This window comes from Ptychodera flava, chromosome 12 (assembly GCF_041260155.1).
Source record: "Ptychodera flava strain L36383 chromosome 12, AS_Pfla_20210202, whole genome shotgun sequence".
NCBI classification, from domain to species: Eukaryota; Metazoa; Hemichordata; class Enteropneusta; family Ptychoderidae; genus Ptychodera; species Ptychodera flava.
The window spans coordinates 33,965,154-33,991,247 of NC_091939.1; the positions used below are offsets into that span (position 1 = coordinate 33,965,154).

General features: G+C 37.2%; 1 protein-coding gene across 2 annotated transcripts in view; it reads right to left on the minus strand.

Annotated features, from left to right (window-relative positions):
* LOC139145705 (calcium-transporting ATPase sarcoplasmic/endoplasmic reticulum type-like) overlaps positions 1–26,094 on the minus strand; it is a 77,446-nt gene that overhangs the window by 14,409 nt on the left and 36,943 nt on the right. For both annotated transcript variants that reach the window (XM_070717017.1, XM_070717016.1), the window contains exons 6-16: positions 21,184–21,264; positions 13,076–13,161; positions 11,744–11,810; positions 8,354–8,442; positions 4,627–4,804; positions 3,886–4,016; positions 3,258–3,346; positions 2,612–2,714; positions 1,859–2,104; positions 1,223–1,340; positions 432–532 (exon numbers count right to left, since the gene is read on the minus strand). In XM_070717017.1, the coding sequence (XP_070573118.1) occupies positions 432–532; positions 1,223–1,340; positions 1,859–2,104; positions 2,612–2,714; positions 3,258–3,346; positions 3,886–4,016; positions 4,627–4,804; positions 8,354–8,442; positions 11,744–11,810; positions 13,076–13,161; positions 21,184–21,264 (1,289 nt within the window). The remainder of the gene's footprint in view (positions 1–431; positions 533–1,222; positions 1,341–1,858; positions 2,105–2,611; positions 2,715–3,257; positions 3,347–3,885; positions 4,017–4,626; positions 4,805–8,353; positions 8,443–11,743; positions 11,811–13,075; positions 13,162–21,183; positions 21,265–26,094) is intronic.

Here is a 26,094-nt window from a genome sequence, read left to right on the forward strand (position 1 = left end):
CTGCAAGCACTGGTGGCAGTCTGCAAAGGGCCACTTCTACAGTGACTGAGCGAAACAATGGAGCATAACTCGTATCAACATTTTTTTTGTTTGTCTCTAACATGTACTCCTTTCTTGATTCCTAAATTTGAATATCACTTTGGTAAGACGCAAATCAAATCAACTTATGCTCAGAAATGTAGAATTTTTAGACAATAGTCAATGCAAGAAAGATGAATGCAATGCTCATTTGGTTGATCCAACTCTCAAGGTGACAGATTGTGATACAGGATGTGAAACAGCTCCTTTTACACTATGTAAAGTTTGTACAAAATACAAGAGAGAAAATATGGAAAAGTAACGCCTCGTTTGTAAAAAAAGAGCTACTTTCAAAAAACGAATGGCTGATCATGATCAATGTTGATGATGTCATCATTGTCGTGACATCTCACCTCATAGTGAATGAAATTGGCAGCATTCTCAAGGTCCATATCTTCTCTCTTCACTGGGTTATCCACTGTCGCAAGTCCGATACAACGCAACGTATCTCGTCCTATCGGTAGAAAAACAATTCTTCATTTGCAAAATGTAAACTTTCATTATATTCTCTCAAGCCCCTCTTCAGTAAGCAACCATAACAGAATCTGGTCTTGTTTGTATGGATTATATTACAGAGATTAAATTTATAATTTGCTGTAAGCGTTGGATATAAACTATTCTGATTTAAGAGGCTATGGCATATCACCATGGTCAGACACGTAGGTATTCTACTAACAGTTCAAAATTTGACCATCTTTCACCAATAATTTATATGGAAATACAAAAGTCATATTTGATTTCAAAACTTGTCACAGAAAGGTACATTTTAACTAAATAAACTTCCCCATTTATGGCTAATTTTTGTAAAAGATTTCGCAAATCAGTAAACTACATCTTGCACACAGGGGAGATGCATTCATTGCCATGATGCAATGAATGCATTACTCTGCATAGAGGTAAAGCCAAAATAATTCAAAAGACTATATATTACCACTATTGAGGTTAGTGACCTTCATTTACACACACTCCTCTAACTTTTCATAACCTATGCAATTGGTAACCAGGCCTAACTATGCTTTAGTAATCAATGGAATCAAAGAACAGTTTTTTTTTGTTTTTTTGTTTTTGTTTTTTTTTTTTGGGGGGGGGGGGGGGTGTTGTGTTTGTGGGATGTTTGGTGTGACACAATGTCCATAGGCATTACCTGTGCCATAGCCTTCAATGGTTGTCTTCAGTTGTTGTTTGATAGCCGAGGTGAGGGGAACTTTGTCATTACCAACACGGATGTGAGTGCACCTCTCAAGTATGCCTTCAGGAGCTCCCTACAAGGTTTGACACAGACACAATATGGAGTTAACTTTTACAGTAAAGCTAAATTAGAATCATTGACAGTGCTGACATGTCTGTGGTTCTTGACTGGTGTCAGTCTTCAAAGGAGGGCCACACACTACTTACAATATATGTTAAAGGTATGTGATTTTTTTTGATGGTACCATTTTGTTCTGTTTCATAAATCACTGCCCCCTTGAACTACAGGGTAAAAAAAATGCCAAGTTATGATTTATAACATGGTATCAGATACTTTGTGCCACATCAACTTAAACATAATATAGTTCATGATAACATAAACATTACTTTTATCAATTTCACCATCTTTACGTGAAATACTGTTTGTCTATCATGTGGGTGTTTGATGACATTAGCTTTTTGTTTCACTTCAGTATCAACTATGAAATACATTTCAGATGCGCAAACATGATATCCGCAAAACAAAGGACGGTAAGATGGCAAGAATACCATCCTGACGTATCTCTGAACATATCCAATGACAAATTCTTGCCTTGACAAACATCTTGGGTGTCCCTCCCTGTGATGGTACACAGAACACACTCATGGATTTACGGTCCCTGCTGAACTCCAGGGTGAACTGCTTTGTCCATCGTTTACTGAACATCTGGTTGCAGGCACTGGCCAACTGGTGTTTGTCCATGCCACTGAGGTCCACACCGAAAACATTGAGCTTCTCCACCAGTACAGTGAGGGCTGTCTCTGTAGCTTCACCAACTTTCTCATACACATTCTTTGCCTGTTTATGCATATGAAATATCAGATATATCACAGCACACATATGATATTATTTTTCTACTTATGCGGTTTCAATTGTGACCTTATGGTAATTCATCTGAATTATTGTTGTCGTAAGTAGCTAAAAGTACTCTGCCTCAGTACTGTCCACAGGCTGATGAAGAATCTGGTATTTGATTTGTGTACTTTTTTGACAGAAGTTCAAAGATAAACATCAGTAAAATTAAATCTGGACATTTATTGGCTGTTGATATCTGTCTGTTCATACATTACTCACATCTAAATGAGGACAGCTGTCACATGACCAGAAAATGAATGGCAAAGGAATAGAAATACTGTCTCATTGAAATATCATTTTTCACTATTATGGTATCAAATGTACGGTTAGGACAGGCATGTCAGCTGGTACACAGACACAAAGGATGTTGTCTAACGTAAGTATGTTGGACTTTGGCATTGGTAAGGGCCTCTTTCTTTAACTCTAGGGGAACAATATGGAAAGACTTACATCATTGAAATCCACACTTGAATCATTACAGAGTGAACAAATCTGTGCAAGTTCAATCAGGGATTCATAATTCGGGGTGTGTATTTTAGATCCATTCAATGTTCTGAAAATTAAAAAGTCACCAAAAAAAAATACACATGGTAAAATTGTACATTATCATCATACAATCTGTACACACAACACACGGTGCAAGAGACTAGAGGAAGAGAAACAGTCTTTTCAAGTGTTGTTATACAACTCTGATGTCATAAAACAGATATTCAATTCCATAAAATTTTGTGATACTTCAAATGCAAATATAATTTATAAGAATTGATGTCAATACTGCAAACTGGAAACAAAAATACACATTAACAAACAAATAAATTCATCTAATAAACAACTGGACAATTCCTGAAGCACTCTAAATATAGTTTTTTCACAATTTTGATTATGCATTCAAGCTTGGATTTAGGATATTAATATCCTTAACACAGCACTTATGAACTAATTAGCCAAACCCTGGCCCAACTAAAGACAATATGGCAGAGTAAATTCAATGTGGAATAATAATTCACTGTGAAATAAATATGAGAATTCAGTATGGATAAAGAACTGTTCATACAAAGATGGCATGAGTAATTTCAGTGATTGATTTTCTACTCACACATCTCCCTTGGGTTCATATGTCGTTCCGCTGATGTTGAACTCTAAAAGATCAACTTTGTCCCCTCTGGCATGCTCAATGACAAACATCTGTGGGCAAAATGGACACATTCATCAAATTCTGCAAGTGACCAGAACTTGTCAAAACAACTTGTAAAAAATTCACTTGTATATTTACCATAGACATTCAGCCCTTTAGTATTTTGCATTCTCAAAGCACATTCATAACATTTTACTAAAACAGGTGTTGTTTGACCTGACAGAAACTAAGCCCAAGTATTTCCTCTTCATGAAGAAGTTTTACTTCATGAAATGCAGCAGGTAATCTCATCAAGACACTTTCATTTCTCTGTACTTAGCACTGTCAACACAGTAGTACAGAGCAACCAGTCCTGTACAAAAACCTCTCCTTTCAGGACATCTCTATGTGAAGGACATTTTTCCAAGCTGAAAATCACAAGCGGAATGGAAATTTACCGATCTATATGGCAAATGGAAACAGTATATTTAGGACACTAGCTATTACCATGGATGTTCTCAATTGACAAGTTTTATTGTTTCAGCCTGAGACAGGAGTGGAACTGAACTGAGGTTCTTAGAAAGGTTAATATACAGCACTCTAGACTTACCCTACTGACTGACATCTGGTTTGTGGTAAGTGTACCAGTTTTATCTGAACAGATGACTGAGGTGCATCCTAGTGTTTCTACAGATGGTAAGCTACGAACTATGGCATTCTTCTTTGCCATACGGCGTGTGCCTGCAATGAAAGCATTGTCAGTGTTAATTTTACTTTTGAAAATATTCCAAAAACTTTGAAATTTGTTGAAATACATGATATTTCAAAGACTTAGTCACATTAAGATGTTTGATCCACACTAATTATTCAGGAGAGTTATGATGAAGAAAAGGGAGAGTTATGATGAGGACGACATAAATGAAACTTTTTTCTATGACAGTTGTGTGGTTTAGCTAGAAATGATGCATAAGTCTATCAATTACTCTTGTTTGTACAGAACATAATCATTTCTCAGGCTAAACAAGTCAGTAGATTCTGGAAACCACAGAAAACACTGCAGAGTGTGGAATGTGATGAAGACAAAATGGCAGTATAAAATAGCTATAGCTGGTACAATGAACAGTAGTTACAGAGTGCAACAAAAGATACAGTAGGATCAACAGAGATGAAATTTCTGACTTTAATTCTGCCATTATTTCTATTTTTATGAAGACACTGCCAAGCTGCAGTCAATAATATTGCATATTCTGTTCCAACAGCAATATGCATCTCCTTCATATGGAATTTGTTATTTGTTATATAATGAGTGAAGCCTTCTACTGTTAAACAGAGGGGTAAAACATACACATACCTAATGCAAGGCATGTTGTAATGACAGCTGGGAGGCCTTCAGGGATGGCAGCTACAGCTAAAGCTACAGCAATCTTGAAATAATAGATAGCACCCTTGATCCAAGAGCCTCCGTGTGAGGGGTCCGAAAAATGTCCAATATTGATAGCCCATACTGCCACGCAAATTATTGAAATTACCTGGAAATATGAAAGTAGAGATGCATTAGGAAATATGTACAAATATGTACAGTGTTAAACAAATTTAAACTACAACTGTTCAGTCTACATTCATCACAAAAAGCAATAGGAAAAATAGTATTGGTGAAGTGATAGAGGTTGATGTTATATATGGCAGGCATGTGTAAACACTGGAAGTTGTTTGCATCTGAGATTTCTAGAGCATGAAAATGGCCCTTGACTGTACTTTTGTAATCTAACCCTGGAAATGTGATAGTATACCTGAACAAATTTCACCCACGGATTTAATTCCACTCCATTAAATACACCTCACAGAACAGGCCATCTGCACTTTTTGTACTGGTGAATTTTACATTAAACACAGTTTAAAATGACATTAAAGACCACACAATCATTCTGACATATAACCGTTCTCATTTTGTCGATAACATCCTTAGGGTAAATTGAGCGGCACTTATTTTTCATTTCCTTTTGCAAAGTATGCCAGGGCTATTACTTTGGAAACAAAACAGGGCAATACCGCTGGTTGATGGGGCTACATAAATACCAATCAGGCGTCTAAATTCTCCCATATACCCATCAATTTTGTGACCTTTGTTCATTCCTGTATGTAATTTGCATAAAGCAGGCTATATAATACTAATTTAATAAAACATTAATATCAGGGCTGTCAATTATAGCCGGTCACCGGCGGCAAATCGCCGTCTGACACGGGTCTTGCCGCCGGCTGTTTTCCCTGTTCAAGGCCTGCAGTACACACGTTATGAATTCTTTCCTGTCCCAATTCTACCGTTGGCTGCGCTGTGCTACAGAGGCGCAGCCCCTAAGGCTCGTTGGTAGCCGATTTCTGATTGGTTTCAATGGGTACTGTCAAAAAGCTTTGCGTGTTCTGATTGGTTTTCGGACGTACACATCGATATGGCTACGAAAAGAACGACAGCCACGTTGAATTTATGGGTCCAAAAAAGACCCCAAGAGGCTTACACTAGCTCTGGCTATAAAAGTAACGTTCATATTTGTAAATGATTTTATTTTCCTGAAGAATTTCAGTGATCGGGGGTTCAATCCATCCATGGTATAGCATGCAATGTAGATTTCACGCCGCGTGTGAGCAAAGTGCCATAGCATTACGTGTATTTAGCGACTGGTTGTTTTCCCGTTTGCAGATCGTGAACACTTTACAATGAGTAAGAATCGTTTACTCAGCGCAAAAAAAAAACTTTGTGGGGATTGACATAATTTTTAGTGAGTTTTGACTACCACTGAATTTGTTTGCACCAAGCCGCCGTTCTATGAAATGTATTCTTACGGTAGTACATGCTTTGTACTGTGGTTGTTTCGAAGGCCCGAGTGTTGAAGTTTGATAAATATTTTCCGACATCCGAAATCTTTCCTCAAAAGCAAATATCGGTATTCCATCCTTCAAACTCATTTACCAAGACCAACATTTTTTAATGTTTAGGGCAATCGCAAAATTTAGCTCTGCTTGACTGTATACTTTCGCGGTATCTTGCACGTACGTATGGCGGTAAACCATGTTTTTGAATATGGATATATCGTGCATGTAGTGAGCCTATACCCACTTGGCCGGCGTGGGTTTCGACAAAACTCGGACTACTGTGAGGGATATCAGAATAGATAATCATCAGGAGAAAAGATTTGATCGTTAACTTTCACGCGCAAGGATTTACTACGTAAATAAATCAACATATTCTCAATCTTGTCGATTGAGAGGCCGACGGACAACGAAGCCACGCAATGTCATCAGCGGATGTAAACTTGAGTATTGTAATTGTTTGTATGACGTAGCGTCTACTCAAATTGTCTCAGGTAATGGTCTCGTATTTACCCCATTACATTTGTAAATTTTCACACTGGAAATTCATAGCGGGTAACTCTGAGGAGAAGTCTTGAAACAGACAAAATAAAATTACAGCAGTATCAACCAGACGTAGATTGGAATTTTTTGTCGTGACGTTATGACATTTTTGCAGTGGGGACAAGATTTTTTTAAATTCTAATACGATTAGCTGTTTTTGAATGGGAACGTATTACAATTATTGAATTGCTTTCTGCAGATGTTGTTTCTTAAGAAATAGTTTCTGCAGGTGTAGTTTCTAAAGCTACATCTGAGGAAATAGTTTTTGCAGATGTAGTTTCTGAAGCTATTGTTTCATCAGCCTGAGAATCGCACAATATTGAGGTATTGTCAGCTGGTACTGCCATACAAGCCTTGGGCTTAGATGAGTACTCCAGTGATTCTGATTATGGTTCAGATTATGATCTTTATTAAGCAGGTTATAATTCAACAGAATTTGTATGCAAACAATAATAACCTGGTGTATCAATAAACATATAAACTCTGTAATACTTCTGTTTGTCTTTCATAATTTATTTCACAAGATTCAATATCATGTTACTTTTGATACTTCAGTTACAATAAACTTGACAGTAAATTGCCCTCAAAAGTGCCACCACAGGCCACCAATTGAAGATGAATAATTAGAAAAGCTTCAGCTTCAGGAGGGGGGACACCCCCCTCCTGGCCTCCCCCCGCGTGCGCTTGCGCGCACGCCTTGCTCCGCTTCGCTCCGCACAAGGCTGTACCCTCCTGTTCTTTCACTTGTACCCTTCTATTCTGAAAAGCATTGACAGCCCTGTAATATTACTTTAATTTCTTTGTAAATAGGACAATTATGCACTGGTGTTGAAATTTTTATTTGCAGAGGATAACTAATGTATAGTTTTTCAAAAAGGTAAACGTTTTAACAATGTATCTTTTTTTGTCAACTAAATTTAGCATGGACCATTTGATATCCTGGGGAAATTGGAATATTTGATAGAAACACACTGGACTTGAAACAACTGGTCATAGATTTTTACAAGAATGACTACAATTCTGGAGAGATGTTGCCATAACAATTTCAATATCTGCCTATTATCTTCGTAAAGATGGTCAGTGAAAAAAATCACTATAAACTTCAAAAGAGTTCAGTTGTAACAGGTGAAAAGCAAAATACAAGATTCCTGAACAAGTAGCTATTTAAATGTATGTGAATATGTATGCCATCCAGTATTAGATAATGGCGTGATTTGGTAGACTTTATGAATACTTGATATGGCATCTTTTAAAACTATAACTCCACAACCCCTCTAGGTTAAAGAACTCAATTAATCCAAATATGGCAACGTTTAAACACATGTTGATTTTAAACATTCGGCTGTCATGATACGATCCTGATAGAAATCTTTAAATGAACAAAATCTTTCAGAACGCTTGGCCAAATCTGCCTAAACCTGTTCACCCCCACTCTTTGTAAACAGATCTACATTCACCATTGATAACAATGGGTTTGGGCCAAACCATGGTGGTGAAAGGGTTAAGAAAGCAATTAGTTTTTTAAGAGGCCCTCCCATAGTCCTATAGGGTGACTGAATCCCTAAGGGTTAAATTTATATGTGAAATTGCTAAGTGTGGATTCATTCTGCTTCAGTTTTGCCAAATCCACCATTGACTTAAATTTTAAACATTTGTCTAGCCATGAATACCTTTGACAGCTGCTCTCCAAACTCATCTAATTTCTGTTGCAGGGGTGTCCTTTCTGTTTCTGTTTCTGTCAACGTTGTTCTGATTTTGCCTGTGGTAAGAAATTATAATACAAAAGACTTAGTCTTGCTCAATGAATATGCAAAACAGAACATAAATATTCAAATCACATCACTTGATAACTATGAATATTCATACATGATTGCTTAGCGTACAACTACATCCTAATTATCTTCCTTTTAGTTTTATTGAAATGTTTTGTGTGTTATGCTTGTGTTCTGTTTGTGAATCTGTGTAAAGAAATTTTGAGGTGCCCAAATAAGGACAGTGACATAGACATACTCAGCAAGGTTACAAGAGTTCAGAGAAATGTGCCCGGGGGTAACCTGATCAGACAGACTGAGAACATCGCCAGCTGACATCCAGCTTATCATCAGCTACTGTTCAGACCACTTAGCTTACTGTTATTTTTAAAGCACAGGGCTTCCACGTTGGATGGTGACATACATGTAGACCAGCTGGATACTGAGAAATGCTCTCTTGTCGCATAATGGCGTGACAGCAAGTAAGAGACCTACTCTTGAACTTGGTGGTGAATATCTAAATTCATTCAAAATATAACCTTGAAAGCAAAGCCATAGCATCTGTTTAAAATCTCTCTGTTCCTTCTGTTTAACATTCACATCTGAATATGGAGGTTCATCCTTTGCTAACCCTGTGCCTTGGGGGAAACGTCAAAGTATCAATGTTTTATAAAATAAAAAAGGCAAAACTAGTTGCTGCATCAGTGCTTTAAAGCAAATCTGCCTCAAGAATATATCATTTAGGGTTTTTTCAAATTGGCTACTGAACAATTTGATGGAAAAAGTCAGTTATTACACTAAATGGTAAGAAGATGTGAACAGCTGCAATTATTAATATTACTTTCACCTTCAAAATGTTTCTGTACAATACTTGGGCTAGCGAAGAAGAAAAGAAAGACCCCAAGGCCCTTTTAATTTAGCTAATTTGGAAATTATTTTGAAAAAGCTGAAAATATATACTTTCCTATTGCAACTTGTAGGGCATTTTTTGTGGTGCATATTTTTACAGGTTTTTGTTTTTCTTCTGGGACCATGTAGAATCACTAAGAATTTGTTCTGTCAAAACTGCTTGTATATATAATGCCTCTATTATTGTGGACAGCTTGTAAAATTTAGATTCAAAGTCATCAGTAACAATATAACTAGTGGGAGATTTTGCTGGTTCATAAAATATTTAAAAACAATTTCACTTGCCACCTCTGCAGCTATGCCAAAAAATCTAAGGAAAATATTTTTTTCCTGGCATATGGAATTTCACATTCTTTAAAAGTACCCACCTGGAGATGTACCCTGTCTTAATAAAGTAATAAATCCACAAAAGCTGTGATCTGCGAAAACAGACTTCATTTAAAAACAATTCACATTGTTTGCTGCTGAACAGAATCCCTACCAGCGTATATACATATGAACTGGTGAGGTAGTGGGTTGGTCTCTGTGACCCCTGACTAGTTTTAATTTACAACTGACAAAGCTTTGCTTGACACTGACAGGTGCCTGTACTGGCACTGAAAATTCCTCTACATGGCTTGCACTGATTGCAAGTATTATCTTTATCGGTACAGTCGGCTACTTCACAAAGACAGATAAATGTCAGTGGTGGCAATATTCATAAATAAACTAATCTACATCTAAGTTCATCTGTCCACATCATTTTCATGTCTCTCTTTTTTCAAATAGCTCCTCCCCTGAACACACCTCTTCTGTTTTCAGACTGTAAAAACAGCTACTGTAAATTTGAAATCTCTTGCATGGAATTAACTTCATGTCCACCAAAATTTGAACCAATTTTGAATGTCACTTGCAGTTAAACAGAGACACACACTGTCTGCCTATCACACTTTCTACCTGTATGCTAAATACTGACTAAAGACTTTCCTCAGATTGTTGCAGCGATACAGAGTGGTTTGTATCAAATGGTTAGCCTTGATCTTTCCTTTTCCATTATTTTGCATACTTTCAGCTACTGGCATATAAATGCAAACAACAAACCTTACTCTGATCTTTAACATAAGTCCACCTCACCCTAGTAACCTCTGACAACATTATCTGGACAGTATTAGTGTTGTGATGGGGTCTGGTCTGACATTAACTTCAGAAATCACCCTTCTGAAAAGCGCCCCCACACGGCCAAAACCAACACAGTGGACTCACATTGGCATCTGAAGTGACCCTGGGCCACCTCTGCCATGCGCAAGGTAATAAATTTACATGACAAAAGTTGCAGCACATATGTCAGAGGGAATACAGCAGCGGTTTGTTTTTCAACTTTCATCTTGATGATTTTCACGGTCGTTTTGTCTCTCTGGCTGACAAAATCACTCCAGCAATACCATACAATTTCAACAACTTGAATGAGTTTCAATATTTTGTCATAGAGCTTTATAACACTGAGCAAAAACATTTTGCAATCCATAGAACAATTAATGAGGAAATTGGAGAATGTCAAGGAATGTTGGCAACACAGAAATTACGCTGAAAAGATCGCCAACCTTTCTTAGAGGTATCATGATCATTTCATGGCAAACAATCTTTTTTTTTCCACAGTCTAACTTTGCATAAATTCAAAAGACAAATCAACACCATAATACTACTTTTAATATCATTTCAAAATTTTTCAAATTGAAATTCTCTCATGTATTTTAAAATGATATCCTGACTCCTAAATATAATGACATGTACACGACTATGATAGGTGTGCCTGTTTTAACACTTTTTGATGTGGACTTAAATATTACTTATATTCATGCATATTCATACATACATACATACATACACACACACACACACACACACACACACACACACACACACATACATACATTGCATTATACATACATTGCATTTATACATTTATACATACATACATACATATTCATGTTCTTTCATTCATTTGTTTAAAATATGCACACATACATATGTACATAAATATGTATACAAAAGTAACTAAAGGCCAAGTTTTGCTACATATATACTCAAATGGCAAACGGACACAATGTAAGGCACTGTATCTACTAGTGTGTTTCCCATCCTAGACCGTAGCATTTGCACATCATGAATGGTGCGTATGGGGAATATCAGTGTAAACCTTCCATGGTGGAAGCAATCAAACACAATGAGATGATAATGACAGTCTGTGTTCGTGATTATAACCATTATATTCAGGCGTCTCTCATTATGTCATTTGCCTGCACACTTGATGAGAAATTAACAACACATTCACATATGTTTCATGTTGACATATGTTGAATACTTGCTATTTTTCAAACACCCCATATTGTAATTCTAGAAACAACATGTTCTACCGCTTACCTATTTCTGTATTGAGTCCTGTGCCAAAGACGATGCCTTTGCATTTACCTTGTGCAATATTTGTACCCTTCAATTCAAAAAATAAAAAGCTTTATTAAATTCTGATAGGTTACAAAAGTATTGTTGAATACAAACGACAAGTGCCAATGATCCATAGGATGACATGGATTTCTGAAGTTATGGTAACTTGGAATTTTCTTAAGTTTTAACACGCCTGAGGGTTGCCATAAAGTATTTTCTGTGAAGAACTTCACAGAAGATGCTATTTTAAGAGATGAGAGCAGTGACAATGTCGCTAAGAGACTGTAATCAACACCTCTTGGTGTATAGCCATAGGCTACATTGGCAGCTGCATAATGTTGTTTTTTGATCATCACAACCGAGCATATTTGAAATATCAGCAATAGTAGAATATTCTGCATGCTATCACATCTGTTATTAGTGTAAGATACTGACAAAACATATCTCAAGGCTTACAGCATTGAGAAGTGATAAAGCAATGTGACGTATTATTTAACATTTTCAATACACAGTGAAAACTATTACGAAGCATAGAATGGTGATCTGGTTTTCATCAGAATGAAATTATCTTGTGGGAAAGTGCTCCAATGAATGCATTTTCCATACATTTCAGGTGAAAACTTGCAAGCCAAGGGTTATTCTTTCAGTATCCTCACTGGAAAATTAAAACCACTATTTATATATTGTCAACACCTTCATAAATCAAAATGCGACTCATTACAGATACCACACTTCTGTGTACAGTGTGTCTGTGCATGTGTAAAGTTTGCAAATATTTAATTGGAAATTTGCAATATGCTAGTATAGTATGTACCACACAACTATAAAGAAGCACACATAATGACACAACCCTTTGAGTACTTCAATTTTTCCCACCAAAATTTTAGTGCAACATTTTACCAATTTTAGGAATTTTTCTGTGATTCTTTTGATAATTTTGGACCAAATGAACATCACTTTACGCAGCTTACAGTTTTAGATCAAAATTTTTGGAAAAATATAAAAAAAATCTTTGCACTTGAAACAATTGTTTGGGCTATATTTCATAAATGTGACAAAAATTGACTTTCGCCCTCAAAGGGTTAAAGTTTAGACCTCTGAGAGATCAGGTAAACACTCAGGCCCTGTCCCTATATAATGGCTCTATAATACACAACTGGCAAAATGAGTGATTGGTTTGCATTTTGGCAGAAAAACCAATGAATATGTTGTTTATGATTTTTTGGCTTTTGAATAGAGTTTGTCATGCACACTGTGCTCATATTCACTAAGCTATCAGAGTATCAGCCAAGACTCTACTGCAATACTTACAGAGAACAGGATATTCTTCTTGTCTTGATTAACTGCTTTTTCATCTGGTATGGGCTGGGTATGCTTTATTACACTAACACTTTCACCTGAAGATAGGACAGAAAAAAAATTGGAGGAAAAATTGTCATTATGAATTTTTTATTATGTTTATATGTTTTTGATACAGTGAGATAGACTGCTAGTACCATATACGCACAAAAAATTGGTACCTCAACAATACTCCTGTAAGATACTGACTGACTGAACACAATTTGTTCGCATATAAAATGAGAACCGATTTATGGATAATACTGTGCATGTAAAAACAAAATACTACTTTCAAATGTAGTATTTGGAATAAAGTGCCGGGGGTATGTCAAATAAGAATCTAAACACTATGTGGGTGTTATAAGCCCTTTGAAACATTAACACAACACTTCCTATGATTGTACATGTAGAGAAGGATATCCGGTGATATATAAATTTAAAAGTCAAAACTTGACTGTTGTTGTAATAGTCATACTGTACGTTCCTTGGGTATGTTTGTAAAAAACTTGAATTTTTTTGTCCAAATGACAACATAGCAGTGAGAGAAAGTATTGAATATTATTTATTGAGGACACAGGATAATACTGGTACATGACATATTTATTTTGAAAGATGTGATGGTAGCGGCCAAATAAGGAAGGAGGTTTCAGATCTAATTACCACAGCAAAAACCAATCAACAGACGGACTGACTGGCATGCCATTTTACAGGTTAAACTCATCAGAGTCCCTTTCCACAGACAGATCACTGCATACAAACATTTAATTATTGTGTCTTGTTTGCAGTGGTTACAGTTCTTTCAAGCGGTTACTTTCGTTAGTCGCCATTACTTTTGTTCTCTACATTTGATTGAACCCCTCAAATGGAAACAAACAGATTGGTGCACCATAGATAATCAACACAATAGGTACTGAACCACACAGTGAAGAAATAGGTTGCGGGATTGCTAAAATTGGGGATTACAAATGTTTAAAGAAATGAATTGGAGTGTGAGTAATCCCGAATCACCTTAGAAAGCCATTACGTCAAACAGTCCAGGGATTTTCATTGAGACTCAGCTGTGTGATTTCACACTTATAGTGTCTTACAACTGAAAGACACAGCTATCTGCAGATACATGTAACTATTAGATGGGTCTTTGTCTTAGATAATTCTCACAGACTGCCTGAGAGCAGGCTTCTTCTTTCAGAGCACTGGGATGTATTCTTCAACATGGATGACGTCAGAGATTGAGAGTCATGCCAATGATGATTTGACATGCTACAGCTGTGTTTACAGGAGTCATTTTGAAATGATGTGACCTCTGACACCAATTAATAGGACTAATGTATCACTGTGACTTGCACGTAAAAGTTGCAGATGTCAGGTACATGAGGAAGGACCACTATAAAAACAAACTGCTACAGCTGTGTCCATGAGAAGTACAACTCACCTTAAATTCCAATTGGTAAACACTTTGGAATCAAAACAAGATTACACACAAAACTAATGAGTAACTACAACACGAGAGGAACTTGAAATCTGTGCCACAACACTTCTATACACAATATCAGGGGTTAAAACTCTTCATTAACGTTGCCACAAGTCAAATGATGTCAGCCTTTACATCAAGCAGAAGTTGCAAAATGGGAAATATTAACTCTGGATATCAGAATCTGTTTGACTTGACTTGTCTACCAATGTCAACTTGACACTGTTACCGACATATTCCCCAGATCTGTGACCAAGAGAAACCTGGATCTACTCAGTGATGATTTAGACCAGACCAACTCCACCCAGCCATTAACAGTCTGTTATGTGCAGTATGTGGCACTGTCCACAAAGAGCACCGGGAAGATCCGGAAGACAGATAAAGAGTGACCTGAAATGCCTGATAGCCTAAATGCTTCTAACCAATAAGGAAATGCCAGATCCCACCCCAAATATGACTGCACAACATGAAAGGTTTCAACGTCTTGTTGATAACATTGGCCATGTTGAATATTGGTATTGACAATGGCAGATAGCGTTTCCATGACAATGCGCTGTCTTATCTGCCTGATACATGTATGGAGCTGACAATGCATTCATTGAATGGAAAAACTGGATGCCTTGTATGGACATTCCGTGCCATGCAAGGAAATCAAGTTCTTAGAGTGAAAGGGAACCAATGGCAAACATCGACTTTCATTTGTTCAGGATCATTTTACATATTCAAGTGCACACACAGCAATGTAATACCATGGTATGTATGCCATTGTCAGCGTTTTGCAAGGAACTGGAGACAATTCTGCTGTGAATATTTCATATGAACACATTTGAATGCATGGTTTTCATCATACAGTTAGGTTATTTAGGATATCTAAATATTTCAAAGATAATTACACCATAACACCAACTAATAACTGCTGAATATCAACTGCTGCAAGAATTTCAAAAAATAGCGTCAATGACACTGTAGCTCCATCCTGGACTATTTAGTGTTTGTTCTCTGGTCAGATATTTGAACATGTGTGAAAGGGATAAAGTGCATGAAGTGAAAATACTTAAATGAAATGTACTGGAGACAGTGAAATATGTTTAATGTATTTATTCAGAATATAAAATGGAAAAAATACAGAATTAGATATATCGAATACTGTGATACAACCATTAACTCAACAAGGCATTTACAATGACATAGTCCCCACTTGTAATAGGAGTATTAGTCTTGATGGGGCAGGAAAATGTGGTCATTAAGAAGTATCACTGGAGTGTATATGTTGAGATCTATGGGCACATAGGTCTATGTCGTTGTTCCCAATTTGAAACACATGAGGCATGTCTAAGTTATGGTTCTAAATCGGGAAAAAAGATCAGACCTCTAGCAGTATTGGCCAGCCAAGAAATACATATGCGCATTATAAATGAGGTACAAGATGTGACATCTTAAGGTCTAATATCCTATCAAAATTGGAGGGTATAGAACTTGTGGTTACTGAGATATGCATATATATGTATAATCAAGGTCAAAGGTCATCGAGGTCACATGACATTTTGAGAAAAAAAATTATATTGCTAATTAATCCCTATATGCCAAAAATCAGATCTCTAGCTCTATTCGCTTGCCCAGAATTAGATGTGTACATAATTAATGAGGTAAAGCGTGTGTTGTCATAAGGTCTCCCATCCTACTAAATACAAAGGACATAGCACTTGTGGTTACTTATTTATTGACATAAACATATATTTTAGGTAAAAGGTCATCGAGGTCACATGACATTTGATCAAAAAATTTCTCTCCTATAGTTATCCCTATATGCCAAAAATCAGACATCCAGCTCTATTGGCTTGCTCAGAATTAGATATGTGCATAATTAATGAGGTAAAGTATGTGGTGTCATAAGGTGTCCAATCATACCAAATATGAAGGGTGTAGCACTTGTGGTTACTGAGTTATGGACAAATATGTATATTTGAGGTCAAAGGTCACCGAGGTCACGTGACATTTTGTAAAAAAAAATTGTATTGCTAAGTTATCCCTATATACCAAAAATCAGACCTCTAGCTCTATTGGCTCGCTCAAAATTAGATATGTGCATAATTAATGAGGTACAATATGTGGCGTCATAAGGTGTCCCATCATACCATACATGAAGGGTGTAGCACTTGTGGTTACTGAATTATGGACAAATATGTATATTTGAGGTCAAAGGTCACCGAGGTCACGTGACATTTTGTCAAAAAATTGTATTGCTAAGTTATCCCTATATACCAAAATCAGACCTCTAGCTCTATTGGCTCGCTCAAAATTAGATATGTGCATAATTAATGAGGTACAATATGTGGCGTCATAAGGTGTCCCATCATACCATACATGAAGGGTGTAGCACTTGTGGTTACTGAATTATGGACAGATATGTATATTTGAGGTCAAAGGTCACCGAGGTCACGTGACATTTTGTCAAAAAAATTGTATTGCTAAGTTATCCCTATATACCAAAAATCAGACCTCTAGCTCAATTGGCTCGCTCAAAATTAGATATGTGCATAATAAATGAATACTATATGTGGCGTCATAAGCTGTCCCATCATACCATACATGAAGACTGTAGTACTTGTGGTTACTGAGTTATGGACAAATATGTATATTTGAGGTCAAAGGCTCACCGAGGTCACGTGACATTTTGTCAAAAAAATTGAATTGCTAAGTTATCCCTATATACCAAAAATCAGACCTCTAGCTCTATTGGCTCGCTCAAAATTAGATATGTGCATAATTAATAGGTACAACATGTGGCCTCATAAGGTGTCCATCATACCATACATGAAGGCTGTAGCACTTGTGGTTACTGAATTATGGACAAATATGTATATTTGAGGTCAAAGGTCACTGAGGTCACGTGACATTTTGTCAAAAAAATGTATTGCTAAGTTATCCCTATATACCAAAAATCAGACCTCTAGCTCTATTGGCTCGCTCAAAATTAGATATGTGCATAATTAATGAGGTACAATATGTGGCGTCATAAGCTGTCCCATCATACCATATATGAAGGGTGGTAGCACTTGTGGTTTACTGTTTGTGTTATCTTTTTACTGAGTTATGGACAAATATGTATATTTGAGATCAAAGGTCATCAAGGTCACATGACATTTTGTCAAAATATCCGAGATATCTGCGGTGAACGGATGGACTCATGGATGGACGAACAGACGGACATGACCCAATCTATAAGCCCACTGGACTTCATCCGTGGGGACTAAAAATTGTGTCACTGCATCCTTTATGCAATATGAATACGATGAGAAACTACATTTTTATTTTTCGTGGCCTTATACATGGGAGTCTATGGAGATCTGCCTTATACATGGGAGTCTATGGACGTGTAAACTAAAAATATGCAAATTTCACCACGATTTGCCCAAATTTGGGAAAGGTACTCCTATGCACTTCCATACCAAGTTTAAATCAATCGGACTTCTGGTTTCAGAGAAGCAGATTTTTTGACCAAAAATGGGGAGAAAATTACAAAAAAATTCATGAAAAATAGCAAGTCCAAGATACTGACCCAAGATGTGCACAATCATTTCATGTCAGCCCAAAGTACTTACATGCTAATTTTTCATGTAATCTGCTCAGTGGTTATTGAGTTTTTTCAATTTTGACTGTTTTTACATTTTTTCACTTAATTTGCATATTTTTGGCAATGACAACTTCATTTGAACAAAATCTCATCTACAGCCCATCATCCATGTACACACCAAATATCAAGATGAAATGTACAGCGGTTTTGGAGTTTTTGATGTTGACGGACAGACATACAGACATACAGACATACAGACACACAGACATACAGACATACAGACATACATACATACAGACATTCCCTAGCCTATAAGAATAGCTTCCATTGCCATATATACATATGGCTATGGGAGCTAAAAATTGTTCCGTATGTAATGACAACGGCAGAGCCCTAATCGTCCTTCATAATTTTTCCACACTCCTAGCTGTCAAACTTAAACCACATGTCCTGTATTGCGGCTATTCAAAGTAGTATTATCTCAAGTTCAATTTTTACAATTCTCGACAACACCACTGTTCCATATTTGACCATTACATTGATAGTTGACATGAAATTCAGAAAAAAGATATGCATTTGGAGCCAGACCTTCAGACTGTCATGTTTTTATGGCCCTTTCTAATTTTTAGTAGACCCCTCTGATGGTGTGATTGTCTTGATTGATACAATCCTCATGAGTACACAAGAGGCACAGCACATGCCACTTCCCTGTGGCATACAATATGCTCACTAGATTTAGAACATGTCCTAGGTCAGATTACAAAAATGCAAGAGAGTTACTTTTGATCTTCAGATCTAATATTTCACAGGGCCATGGAAATACAAACTTCCCTGAAAAAAGCATTGATTGCTTTTTCATTAATTTTGGCAAGATCCCAACATAATTTAAGGTCAAAATATTGACCATTGGCATTACAATAACATATTCATAACATATTACTGAAAGTCAACACCATCCTATGGATGTGCTCCTATGAATAAGAAATATCACATTTCTCTACTGAGACCAAATCACAAAGCCTTGTTAACTTTGCAAAAACGCCACAAATGATAGGTTGGATTAAATGCTGGACATGCAGGTATATCAGAAATTATGAAGTTATTCCTGTGCCATACCGTACCTACTTACAATATCGGTGTTTGTCTGCATCTACCTACAATAGACATAGGTAAGTAAGCATGTCCTCTACTGAACCTATTCAGGTGTGTGTCTGCATTGTCCCTTTATTCAGCTACCATCCCTACTCAGGTCTATGTTTGCTAGAACTCCATTCAGGCACTGCACCTACAGAGACCTGTATCTGTAGATGTATGTTGCCTTCTCAGGCATCGTACCTACTGAGGTCTGTCTGCATATCCCCATTCAAGCACCGTACCTACTTAGCCAGTGAATCACCATCAAAATGTGCATCAAAATGAATTCAATTTGTGAAGAGTACATGCACTGATTTCATCCTACACTGACTGGGTGCTGTATTTGATAGGCCAGTGAAGTTCAATGTTCATACAACAAACTTTCCCAATTCCATCCATGCAAGACAACCCCTACCCAACAACTTTGAGCCAATCCAGCATGACTCCATACAGTGCAGGTACATCAGAAGTGATTTGGACTACAGCAAGATATGATAAGACTAAAGACATCAATTTTTCCCTTAACAAGCTATTACTGCGCACTTGACTGATCTGCAGGATTATGACGATAGATATGATTTCATTTCTCTCCACTGCAGGTACAGTACTGCATGATATATGACCATCAGTTTGAAAAATTGGAAAGATGAGAAGATTTGAAAGAGAACCTTGTTGCCATTTAGGCAGTCGGGCAAACTTGAGCCTGGATGTCTGACTGAAGGAACTGAACACTTTTAGATAGCATTAGCTAACTTCAATAACATAATACTGACAGTTGACAATGCTGGATTGCCTCTAATGAGGCTGTTTGAAGTGACATTTGAAATCAAACTGACGGATCACCCAATATTTGACATTTCGTGCAAAAGTGGGTGACTCTCTATGCAACGTACATGCACAAGTCCAGACAGCAGTCGCCATACTAAAATTTACGTAGTGCATCCATATGGATGATTTTTGGTGCCAGGTGGTAATAATTCTCCAGGAAAGCAGTTCTTGAGAGATACTGAGATGGAGATTTAAAATGTAAGTTTTCAACTGAGTGGGTTGATTCATATACAGAATATTTGAAGGGTTAAAATTCAGCCAAAGTTTGCATTATCAAGTATTTAGCGGTGAAAATGACCAAATTCGATAGATGAAGCATCTTGCAATGTTGTCTGACATGAAATCAGGAAATGTCCAAGTTTGATTTTAACTACTGCTTTTTTCTATTCTTAGCACAAGGCTGAGAAAAGATAACAGCAGGCCCTACTTGATTCAACCACCACTGAGAGCAAACAAGCTAGAACTCTGTACACATCATGTTTGAGGGGCTGTGTAACCATCAATAAAACTCCATAGCAAAGCTTTAACTTCTATTTTTTATAGCTTTGTAACTTTTGATATTGCAATCATTTGACTATAAAGCACACTTCAAATGTAATCATTTCATGTCTGTTTACAAGGAGGTTATACACAAGGCAATGAAAAAGCAATGCTTCACAGGGATCAACCAGTCGCATGTTGAGACCATGAAAATTTGTTATCCAAATATGAATGAAAAAACCGAGGCTTCCGACCATGACATTAAAATTTACTGTTGGAGTGTCAACCCAAATAGTTATAAAATGCAGCTGAGAGATCCTCATTAAACATAGCTATGAATTTTCATGTCAAGCGATCTACAGCCATCTATGGCAATATGATAGAGAGAGGTTTCATGTGGGATATACTGTAAGTTTACTGTAACAGTACAAAATTACCATAATCTTGTTTTTTCTGTATGGCTTACTTGACTGGTGCATATTTGTGTACAGGGTTGTGAATGCTATGTCTTTTTACTATATTGTATGGTATGGAAAATGAAGAGCTTGCAAAGTCAACCTGAACACCAAAAGTACATCCTGAAATTGGACTTACCAGTCAGAATAGCCTGATCTGTTCGTAAAGTTGTTGAGTTGATTGTCGTAAGTCGAATATCAGCTGGAACCTTGTCACCAACTGCAAAGTAAGAGAAAAAAATATATTTGAAATGTTTCAAATTTTGTATTTGTGTCATGTTCAGTTAACGCCTTACTCATTCATTTCACTGTGAATGTGTATTAATGATTTCAATAGACCCATGAGAGCTTTCACAATGTGTGCATAACATATGCACACCTTCTGACCTGACTTTTGAAAAAATGTTACAGTATTGTTTGCACAGTAGGGTGTCAGTACATGACATTTGATGGTGTGCCATTCTGCTAATATTGCAGGATGAATCGTGACTGATATATATAGAAAAGCCGGGAAAACATCTCAACTGAGAACACTGAAGCTTTTCATGCTTGAAGAAAACACGCCCAAGTGAGTGTGAGCAGATGGGTTTTGGAACCTTTGGTGCTTAAACGGTCATTAGGCAGCCGATGAAAAACTGCCGATACCATTGAAGTTTCCACAGTGTCCTCTTCAGACAGGGCTTGACAATTCCTATCGCCCGACGCCCGGGACAAGTGAAATTACGTTCGGGCAAGTCAAAAATAAAATCTGGTCGCCCGCCGGACAAGTTGTTTATACAACTTCTGGCGCAATCAACGCGAACCTAAGTTGAGGTTTGTGCACGTGTCGCCCGATTTGCGTTGTCGTTCACACAAAATAAATGTCAATCACTGACTTTTTAGATACAATTGTGACGTTCTTCTGCGATTCACTTGCCGACTCACACAATGTTGCAATTTTTCGATGATCGACATGAAATTGTTTCATCGTCCAATTAAAAAGTCGCTTAAAATTTGGCGTAAACAGCATTTCTTTGTTGTATGCTGACTGCTCCGCCCCAACAAATTGGTAAAAAATTGCAAAACCCAATGCCATAGCGCTTATTGGCAATCGACCGTGCAGTACTTAAAAATCATTTATGCGGCCTCGCGAGGTAGACGAACATTGTTGGCAGATAGTTTGTGGAGTGATCGCTGTAAATATGAGTATTTTACGGTAATATCTCCACTAATGCAAACAAGGCATTGTGCATTTTCGCGAGCCAGAGACGTAATTTCCGCTCCGCAGACCTACGCAAAAATCAAGCAAAGTTGTTGCCGTAAAGAGGCACGTAGTTTACGACGATGGGCATTGTGTAACTCTGAGAAACGACATTGTGATTATTTACGACGGCGCCACGAGGGCCAGCGTGATCGACGACTCGATGTGATGATTTAGAACGATGTTTCTGACAAAAGATCTAAACATAAGCGTTATGATGAGGAAAAACGCCGTAGATGTTATCTCCGAAATGGAATTTGGAAAGCACAGTGGCCTTGGTGAAATGACGGTTCCAAATGTTCAGTACGTCGTGTCTCAAATACCCCACCATTGCCAAAGCATGGATGTAGGAAGAGACTACCTCCATGGTCAAACCAAGCGAAATGCTTTGCTTGACAGATACGACATGTTTCGCGTTGAATCGATAAGGTCTCACGAGTTTAGTCAACCGCATTTGGACTGTTTGGCACATCGCAGATGAGATCGTGACGGGGACAATGATTGTGGAAATTTTGTGGGTCCCGCTGAGCCCGATAGTACGGTTCACTTGCCAACAATCCGATCGCATGCACTCGCAATGCGTGAACCGAATGACGAGGACCAGCGACAGAAACTGACCAATCTTTTTACGACGGCATTTATGCTTGCCAAACACGGGAAGCCAATGTATGATATGTACCTTCAAATTCAATGTTAGCCCTGCGTACAGGTCTGTGTGTTCCCGGCGTTATACGGCCTCTTGTGGTGGAGGCCGTATAACGCCAAGAACACACAGACCGTACGCAGGCCTACTTCAATGTAAACTTTTGAAAAAAATCGGCGTCAACATCGGCGAAAATTACCAAAATAAGAAAGCCCTGAAAGCCGCTACGGAATTCGTCGCAAGTATTTTGGTCTTGATTATTACAAATGGAGGACAAGTAAAATTTTTGAGAGGACAAGTGAAATTGAAAATCCACTTGTCCGACGGACAAGTGAACTGGAAAAAAAATGTCAAGCCCTGTCAGAGGCGGAAAAGTTCACTACACAACAATGACTACAAGAACTAATGAGAATCACTGAGATTATCTGTACCAGGCTGTACGCCTACTCACAAACGCTTCTGCAGGATGCAAGAATAGAACTCATCTCCTTTTAATTTTATATGCAGAAAGTGAAAGGAACTATCTACTGAGAAATACAGGAACTGCACTTTGATTTCATTTGATAGGACCACACTTGCACGTGTAAACGTGTATCATACATTTTGATGGAATAAAATTTTATGGTTTGGATATGAAGTTTGACCCAACGTCTTTGATCCTTTTCTCAAGATACATGAATGCATTTTTACCACAGGAGGTATATAACATAGTTAAGTGCTACATGGTACATGTGAATCTGTTGAAAAATTTCCTATTGGGCTTACCAACCATTTGTAAAAATGAAAGTAAAAAGCAGAAACAACAACGAAATTTGCACCAAAAAATCAAGTAAGTCATACATTTATTCATGAGAAACAAAATGTATGGATCATGGAAGAAGGCAAGATTTTCATATTTTTATACAGCTTCACATAATTACAAGATGCTCATACAATACAAATTTTCCCTTATATTACTGACTTTAAAAAATATTGCAGATCTGTGAATGTTGAAATCAACAACTCAGTATGTGTACATGTAAACAGGTACATCACCAATAACCTTGAAAAGTGTGTAAGAACGGTCACATTATCCATAGCAAGCTCAGCTGCTGAATGTAAATCAGAATGAATAGATTTGTCAGCATCAACAGGAGGTCATTTGCCATCCTCCAGGATTACACCTACAAATTGGGAAACCACTTATCTGCCTGTTGCCATGGTGATGCCTACACAACATATCGTTGTGGTGACAGACCTTCTTATTTTTCTCACTTAAATATGAGATGGGAACCCACCTCAATAGGATAATTAGCCCAATTAAAGCCTTGTTTTTTTCTGTCATTTTTGAAATGTTGGATCTTTCCATCAAATGAAGACTGAAAACACTAAAATCTGAAATCTCCTTGTCTTGCAGAAAGCACCAATGCATAAAAAGATAATTAAATGAATACAGTACATATGGTACTATACTTACTTTCCTTAATAGCTCTGACTGTATACTACTCACTTACAGTGATGGAGCCCCATATGTTTACAACTAAGTGAATTAGTGGTTGTACACGATACAAAAGTACTTTTGCTAGATTTGGGGCAAAAAAGACATTGTCCGGAGGATGTACAGTTGTAGACAGAACAAAACACAGCTACACACAAGTACAAAATTACATGCACATCAAGCTTTGGCAATCCTGAAATGCTCAATTCTGAAGAAGTGTTTCTCGCCCTAGCAGAACATCAAGAGGACCATTTGTCACAGCAGGAACAGATTGGATGAAATCATGTCCCAGATTAAAAACTTACAGGCTATTCAGCAGAATTTGCTAAATTAAATGCAGACTGGCTACACAGTATGGATCATTTCACGGGTGACCAGCTTCTGCTCGGTGATAGTGAAAAGCTGAATCAATCTTTATTGGGGGCTGATGTACAAACATAGGTATTTCCAGAATAAAACTCTCTCCAAAGAAGCAAGTAAAATGGACTCAATGGAAAAATGGGTCTCCTTGGAGATTACAGACCGTATGATAAAGTGATGATGATTTTCAGATATTCATTTGCAAGATAATTCCCCAGTCAATTTTCAGCTGGTTTCATCTTGATAAGATTTGCTGTCAAGTTGCCCATGAGATTTATCCCAGGAATTAATCATACCATCATTGCTAACTGACAGAGGCCTATGGCTATCTTATTTTGTAAAACTGACATCTCTTACCGTAATTTTTTCATAGATAAATAAATTAGGTAATTTCAAGGTATTTTTCTTCTCACTGATTTCAATACGTTTGTTCACTGTATTTGTCAAATCTGCAACATGTTTTTCATCAACTTTTCTACAATACCTTTGGGATTATTGTAGGTTGCTTGTTTATTATTCATGAACATTAGCTCAAATATTGTGCTTATTTCAGTCCTACTGGGTCAAATTTAGCTTGAAAAAAACAAAATACTGTACAAACATTGAGTCCAAAACATCTCCCATTTGATTTAAGGGGTACCATATTCAATACCAATAAGCAATCTTCAACAAAATAATACTATTCTACGCTGTTTTAAAATGTATTGATAATATTCTTTTTTTCTGTGTCTTGATCAGCAAAACTGATATTTAACAACATTTAAACTTGACCTAGGAGAATATATGAACGTTTGAAAACTATTTTTTCATGCTGTAGCTAGCTTGGGTGGTTAGCAAGGATATCAACTTTAAGGCATGAACCATACAAATTAAAATTTTTCAGAAATGATTGATCATACAAGTGTTCAGTAATCTTCCAAGAAGACTACTGTTGCATTTTGTGTCACAAACGTTCGTAATTCAGATAACACAGTGCTAGACTATACTCAACCTACCAGGGATTTTTATCATGAAAGAAAACACAAGAGCAAAATCTGGAAGCCCCCTCCTCTTCCAGTAAATCTCACAAATGAAGCACAAACAATCTATCAGATTTTACAGATTATTAATCTGAGCATTGGGACAGATTGGTGTGGTCCGCTGGATCTCAAGCATTAATAACTTACATGAAGGAATTTCTGCATGACTTAGCACGCAGTATGTGGTCCAAGAAGCCATCTATCACAGCGACAGTAGATGCACTCTGATTGCAGGAAAACGGAAAAACAGCTAAAAATATGTTTAGGAAATCAATCAATATGTAGCTGAGATATTCACTGCCTCAGAACAG